Genomic DNA, 7462 nt, shown 5'->3' with positions numbered 1-7462 from the left:
GAAATGACTTAGTGAAATTCTAAGTTCCTGAAATCAGCAATATTACGAGAGCTACTTTGCATGCATGTGCTAGTCACCACATTGATCACAAAAATACATGGCATACACCTCTGTAAAGATGGCATGGCATAGCCCAAAACACATGTAGAGCACATGTTCATATGCAGCACACAACAATTGTAGCAAAAATGACAAATGCACATACTCTCCTAAAAATCAGCACTTAACATTTTATAGCACTCTTGCACCCATGATTTGGGCATCAAGATGGACTCGAACAAGCATGGCACAATGGAACAAAATGAAGAGCACATCATGATGAACATTTTGATATATCATATGCATGAAACGGAGCAGTATGCAACAAGTTATGACATGTCAAATGTAGCACCAGAATGTAGCAGATCTGGGGACTTAGCAGAAATCACAGACACGAGCGTAAGATACTAAAACGCGCACAGAGCGGATTTGAGGGGGTTGGCTCACCATGGGCTTCGGCCTGGTTAGGACGAGGAGGCGGAACGAGCCAGCTGGGACTGGGCCTTGGGAGGCTGCGGGGCCCACGAGGCGCACGGGAGGAACATCTCCTCTGCTCGCTCCCGAGCACGTTCATGGCGGCGGCGGTGGGCTCCGGCAGGGCCGGCGAGGCCGGAGGCGGCCATGGGCGCGGTGGTTCCAGCTGGATCCAGGCGGATCTGGACTCGGGGTGCCCGTGGCGGCGCCGTGACGACGGCGGAGCTGACGAGGCGCGGCAAGGCGTGTGCGGGCAGGGGTGCGAGGTGGAGAGGAGGAGGCCGGCGGTGTCGCGGCGCTGGGGGTGGAGCGGGCGGCCGGCGGCGAGGAGCTGTGGCGGTGCCGACAAAGTGGGCGGCCGAGGCGCGTGCAGTGGAGCAGCAGTTGCAGGGCGGCGCGGCGGTGCGGATACGGGGCGACGACGTGGTGGCGGGGAGCTTCAGCGATGCGGCCGGCGAAGTCCGGCAAGCCCCGGCGAGCAGGCGCGGGCGACGGCGCGCTCGGGCCAAGATGGGCTCGGGCGGGCTGGAGATGGGCTTGGCGGGCCCGCATGGTGGGAGGCGGCGGTGGCACTGTGGAGGTGCGGATTTCGAGGCGTTTAGGGTTAGGGTTGGAGTTTGCCTCACATTTGGACTGGGGAGACTAATATATAGGTAGAGGGAGCTAGGAGAGTCCAAATGGAGTGCGGTTTTCGCCCACGCGATCGTGATCAAACGGCCGAGAGGATGGATGGGGTTTGGATGGGTTATTGTGCCGCTTTGGATGGGTGTTGGGCTGCAACACACACGAGGCCTTTACGGTTCCCTGATTAACCGTTGGAGTATCAAACGAACTCCAAATGGCACGAAACATGACAGGCGGTCTACCGGTGGTGTACCAAGGCCGCTTGGCAAATCTCGGTCCATTCCGAGAATGTTTAACACCCGCTCACAAAAAGAGACGAAAGGGAAACACGAGAGGACATAGGAGTGTCGGATTGCAAAACGGACAACGGGGAAAATGCTCAGATGCTTGAGACGAACACGAATGCAAATGCGATGCACATGATGACATGATATGAAATGCATGACACGAACAAAAAGCAAAACAAAGACAAAAAGCCAACCACGAAGGGAAATCTCATATCGCATCTCCGGAAAAGGCAAGAGTCAGAGTTACGAATATGGAAAGTTGTATCCGGGGCGTTACACCTTCTTATTCATTTCAGACAAATTTAGTTAGTTTCCTGCAATAAAGGATTGATCCTCTGTCCGGCTTTTTCTTTCCGAACACCGGACAGTGTCTCAGGGGCTACTGTCTATATTTGGATTTTCTCTTTTTTGGCATCGCTTACCTCAAAACCTGTCAAAAGGCTGCTGCAGGCTTTGGTTAGTCTGCTCTTGGCGGACTGAACCCTTTCAATTACTGTTCCCATAAGAACACGATGCTCATCCACAATGGAAGCGCCTCGCAGCGCTTCCAGCAGATTATCCGGTGCCCCTGGTTGGACAGGGGTCACCGGCGGAATAGGCATACCCCCTTCTTTCGAAGGAGGTTGCGCGCCGGACTCCGAAGCTGTATCAGTCTCCGGAATCGAATCCGGCTTAGGGCCGAACTGAATACGGCCCTCACCACCAGTCTCCGGAGGGATTGGCTCCCCCTAGTGTCCGGCGACGGAGCCCTCGCCTTCTGGCGCCTCCTGAGCCTCCCCCGGGATGGGAAAGTCCTTCGGGACAGCAGCTCTGCGTCGCCCTTAGCCTTGGGGGAGTAAGCGGCCGGTGGTGACTCGCTAGCCATTGCCCTTGAATCCAACGAACCTCGTGACGAGGATCGCTGGGAGCTGTCGTGGGCCGGACTGCAATAGCATAACTAATCATGTCAATACAACAAAGAGGAGAGGCTAGATTTATGGGCATGTATGAGACTTAGCACTTACGATGCAGCCTGAGGCTTAGTGCGGGGGCATCGCTCCGGACTGTTGTCGACGTCCCATGCGGAGCTGCCCACGAGTTGGCCTTTCCCCTTCTTGGGCGCCTCCGCCTCCAGAATGGCGGAGGCCGCCCTCTTCTTCCTCCCCCCATCAGGGGGAGAATCGCTCTCCTGCTCCTCATCATCGTCGTCTTCAGCGACGGAGGAGCTGGTCTTGTCTTCAGAAGTCGCGTCCAAAGCGCCCTTGTGGCGGGGCCCACTCCAGACCACCTTGGCCCTGCCCTTGGCCTTCTTCTCCGGCGCCTTATAGGGCGCCGACACCAGCATCTTCGCTAAACGCGGGATGACTGGTTCTTCAGGCAGCGGAGCCGGACACTTGATCCGCTTCGCCCTCTCCATCCGTTCGTGAAGAAGCAATGATAATAAAAAAAATCAGATATCATCCTTGAAACAAGCAAGTAGGGGATGTGTTAAAAATAACATACCTCGTTGGCGAGGTGCACTACACCACGACACTCAAAGCAGCGTCAAACAATCTGTCGGCATAGGTCACCTAAGGCGACACATTTAGTGTCAGGAAAGACTTTTGGCGACAGAAAGGAGTTGTTGCCTATATTCCTGCCGGGAAAAGTCTTTAGCGACAGATAAATCTATGCCGACGAACAGTTTGACTGGGTTGGTGAGGGCTATAGCGACAGACATGTCTTCAGCGACAAATCGTTTGACAGTGTGTTATACCGACAGATAGTGCAACGGCCGTTGCTACCCCGACAATTTCTCGTATGCTATGCCATCAGTCTTTGCGACCTCCAATAGTTTTGCCAACACATTTGCTGCCAGGGTTATACATTTCAGCACAAATGCAAATGCGACATATATTAACATGAAAATAAATTTAAAATATTCAATTCATGTTCACTTTGCAATAGATATACCAACAATTACACTCTTCTATTCATCACAAAATGCCATTGACCAACGCATTTATTCAACATATATAGAAGACCCATTAGTTTTCCTTGCTACAACCATTGAAAAAAAATACTCAAGTCAACATACAAGTTGTGGCATGTTATAAAATATGGGCCTAGTTCATAAGAGACTTAAGTTCGATCACTCTACAAAACACTATGGAAGAGCCCAAGTCTTCGATCACCAAACCGACATCAACTTCCATTTAAAGAAAATACAATATGTACAAAAGCCATAATATCTTCGACTTGATACTTCCCACCATTTGACCCTACAAAAGCACCATATGTTTGAGCAATATTATCATAGTACATTTTTTCAAACTTCTGAGTTACTCTTGAGTCCAAACAACCAAAAACAGAAGATGTACAACAAACTGGCTTGGTAGTGTTGTTATATGCATAAGTCAAAGCCCAAAACATAATAATCATTTAAATGAAGTGAAGAAAGCCAGTTACATGCACAATTATCAGGAAGCAGCAGTGAGCATATAGCCCAACTTTGTAGAAAATAAAGCATCATACCATCATTCAACTTCTTACAAACTCATGCGTACAAGTTCTTACAAACACATGCGTACAGATTCATGAGAGTATGCATGTTACACGAAATTAAAATATCAGAGCAAAGCATTAGATTGCAAACATCATACAATATACAACACATGCTTGGTGGAGGAGCTCACCTGGAGCTTAGGCCCTCTGCCCATCATCTTGGCAGAGGAGATGCATCTTGACACCACTCTGAATAAAATGTATGGTGATAAGCAAAGGGAAGGTCTAAGGAGTGAGGACAAGCGGAGAGCACAGTCAAGGGATCCTGCTGCAAATTCCTGCACAAAAGGCAACCCTCTACTCAGTATTTGTAGATGCAGGTTCTGATCAAAGTTAATACACAAACCATCTGAGACCATCAGTTTCAGCTTACTCGAATTACGAAAAATGACCCATGAATAATACCTCACACATATATATGTAGTTATGTATTAGTCAGATCCACCGATTGACCAAAAATGGGAGCATGTTGTTTCACTTAAATAAATATATATACACATTTGTTTTGTTTGCTCAGTAGGCAAAAGGATAGTCCCTTGAAGGTACAATGCTAACTATCTGTTCTGAAATCAACGAGAGCTGAGATAATGTTCCTGAAATTGATGATATGAAATGAGATCATATTGAGTAATAGGCAGCCACAACATAACCGAAATTATCAGCAAGCAAAAGCAACATTTCTGTTTTGAAGCAAGCAGACAAAATCTGTGAATAAATATGACAGTTTAGACATAAACTTGTTCAACCTAGATAGATCTAATGAGTTTCTTCCTCAATAAAAGATGCAACTAATGTTGTCTTTGTGTTCTATACCTAATGCAAGACTTAATTATTTTCTTAGAAGTACAAGGAAAGGGAATCGAGAAATTAGATCAAACAAGAGTGTACATTTCAGCACTCACTGATATTGTTAAGTTTCACTTTCAGGAACGAATTACAGACTGTAGATGTATTTCTTTTATCACCACAAATTTTCACATATGATGGGTATTGAAATAGTAGAAGACCTTGGATAGGGAAAAAATGTGTACTAATTGCAACAAATATATCTACAGTAGCTGCACCTGGATTTCAATTGCAATTTCGTTTAAAATACTTCACAAAACATGTGTGAACTATCAATTCATCAAGGCTTGGACTTTCAATCTGTTCGGAAATCATTGAAGACCTAAACTAGCAATTTGTGTTAATTTCTATGCTTTCATTTGTACTTTTAAAATTTACCATTCGTGGTTGTGGAAGTAGTACTATGAGCTTACTGGAATTATTACTCAAGTCTCAGTGCCTTTGGTCTCAGTTTTTACCTATGCTCTCTTCCTCTATTTCGTCAATCTTGCGTCAAGTGTACTTGTCCATGTGTGCTTTTTCTGTCTTGTGCAGCTCCTCTCCTATTTCAGTGAGCAAAACCATGCTATTAATGAGCCCTAACAAGTTCATAGAGGAAGACCAGATTGACTTTATTGACATGCTAATGAATCGGTAGTCAGCCTTTCTTGCTCAAGTGCTACAGTTTTCAGTCCCAACCAAGTATTGTATGTGCATAGAACTAGCGAGCAATGTATAATTAACATGCCACTGACCAAGGATTTTAGATTTTTTTGCAAAAATCAAGAATGAGCAGCGGACCGAAAATATTCAATTCAACTGCACATGGCTAGAACAAGAGGGCTATATTCAACTTACTAACTGAACTTCCGTACAAATAGGTATCTCCAAATAACTAATACGATCCCAGCCACTAGTCCAAGGATTTGAAACGACAATTAAGAATTGAACATATAAGATCCCAGCCAGTGGGCCTTCATAGGCTTGACGAGTGGATAATACAGATTTGGGTTCAGAATAGGTCGGCAGGATTTTTAATCGCAGGAAAATTTTACACGTGAAGCACACTTGCAAGACTTCGGATTAAAACATAATTAATCTATTCAGCCATTCAAAAAGAAGCTCAAGAAGTGTTTTTTTGAACCCCCCCTCAAAAAATTTAATCAACTGTTGCAGACAAAAAACAAGGAGGAATTATCACAGTATATCATTGACCTATATTTTTATACACATTTACTGCAGACTATCTTCTTTACAATTTTTCAAACTAACAACTAATAAACTGTCTTTCCCTCACAGAAAAGAACAAATAGACAATCTTTATGAACATTCCTTCCATCCATTTATATGTGTATATATATTGACTCAAATATATTTTCCTCACATGTGTCGCCATGGTTCTTCACATGAACTTCCTTTTCTTTGAGAAATTGTAGCAGTGCCAGTTTTTTTTGACATGATGCAGTGACCTAGAAGTGAACACACACACTAATAAAGTCATCGCTGCAATGCAAATATATGCTCTACTAACTAATGGGCATGCTTCAAGTTATTTTTCACAATCCCTGCAAGTATTGTCTCTGCGGCGATACAGTACGGCGGAAAAGCACATGTGTGTGAAGCCACACAAAAAGAAAATTAAAAAACCTGACAAAGACAAGCAAACACTATCATGTATATCCTTTACTTTTTTATGTCCATGTACTGATGTACCCCATACTATCTACAGCCTAATAATTTTGTGTATTGTGTCGATACTCCTTTCTTTAGGGGGTCAATACTACTCGCTGAGATGACTTACAATAGCAATTCCCATCCAACAAGCGACTGCTATTCATTGAGAAAACAGAACAACGCCACACCACTGATGCCATGACCTAGACCTGGAACCACCCGACTATAATCACGCAAGGCATACCATCAGATTATAAACCATTCACAATAAAATATGGACTCCATATAGCAACATACGAGAAGATAGGTAAGGAAAAAAACTGCATCTTACTTGTTGAGATCTGGAGGCGGGGCCGGGACAGGGGTCGCCGGTGGAGGAAGAAGAACGGCAGGCTGCTCCTCAACAGCAGTCGGTGCGGCGGATCCTCCGGCGTATGGTGCTGCTGTTCCCGGCGCGCGGCGGATCCTTGGTGGCGGACGGCGCTGCTGTTCCTCGGCGGCGGACGGTGCTCCTCCATCGCAGACGGCGCTGCTGCTACTTCGGACTAAGGGAAGGGAGGCCGGGGTCCAAGATGTGGTGGCGCGAGGGGACCGGCGGATGGTTTGTGGCGGAGGCGCGCAGGTTGGGAGCGGCGGCGCGGTCGGATTAGGGTTAGGGTGTGTGGGTGGCGAGATAGAGAGAGAGAGGTGAGATTGGGGATCGAACAGGTCGGGGTCGATGGGTCTGCTTTTTTCTTTTTTCTGGTCTAGTGCGAATCGGATGTTTGGCATGGCGTGCGCATGGCTCTCTCTGGGCGCCATATTTTTCGGACATGGGCTGAAGGAAAACGCCGACACTTTTTGTGTCCATATGAATCAGCGACACACAAATAGACAGCATTGTCTCCATCTACCGACCTAAATTTTGATGGTGTTTTTATGAGTTTTGGCGACAAATAATGTGTCACTAACTTATAATAATACTAATATACTGTGTGTCGGTATAGTTTGGGACAAAAAAAGTGTCGGCGATTCTC

At 46.2% G+C, this 7462-nt stretch overlaps 1 protein-coding gene across 5 annotated transcripts; it reads right to left on the bottom strand.

Annotated features, from left to right (window-relative positions):
- Positions 1-1801: 1801 nt before the first annotated feature.
- On the bottom strand, positions 1802-7234 carry LOC125508537. 5 transcript variants are annotated; one of them, XM_048673264.1, is made up of 6 exons: positions 6778-7233; positions 5252-5335; positions 4353-4540; positions 4079-4225; positions 2429-3664; positions 1802-2347 (listed from the first exon to the last, which is right to left on the bottom strand). In XM_048673264.1, the coding sequence occupies exons 5-6, from the start codon at positions 2818-2820 to the stop codon at positions 2008-2010; spliced, it is 732 nt and encodes a 243-aa protein (XP_048529221.1). In that variant the 5' UTR covers positions 2821-3664; positions 4079-4225; positions 4353-4540; positions 5252-5335; positions 6778-7233; the 3' UTR covers positions 1802-2007. The 5 variants fall into 5 exon arrangements, with proteins under 5 accessions (XP_048529221.1, XP_048529222.1, XP_048529220.1 ...); XM_048673265.1 differs by lacking the exon at positions 5252-5335 and having other exon boundaries at positions 6778-7234; XM_048673263.1 differs by lacking the exon at positions 4353-4540 and having other exon boundaries at positions 6778-7230.
- Positions 7235-7462: the final 228 nt, after the last annotated feature.

Source organism: Triticum urartu, chromosome 5 (genome assembly GCF_003073215.2).
Source record: "Triticum urartu cultivar G1812 chromosome 5, Tu2.1, whole genome shotgun sequence".
Lineage (NCBI taxonomy): Eukaryota > Viridiplantae > Streptophyta > Magnoliopsida > Poales > Poaceae > Triticum > Triticum urartu.
Note: the sequence above shows the minus strand (reverse complement) of the source record. Positions and strands in the feature narration are given on the sequence as shown.

What these genes read in the sequence shown, in the direction of transcription:
- LOC125508537 (XM_048673265.1), bottom strand. Translation starts at nt 2,820, where the DNA reads ATGGAGAGGGCGAAGCGGATCAAGTGTCCGGCTCCGCTGCCTGAAGAA. An exon ending in ACTAAGCCTCAGGCTGCATC is followed by an intron (nt 2,348 to 2,428) that starts GTAAGTGCTAAG and finishes ATGCTATTGCAG; the next exon opens with TCCGGCCCACGACAGCTCCC.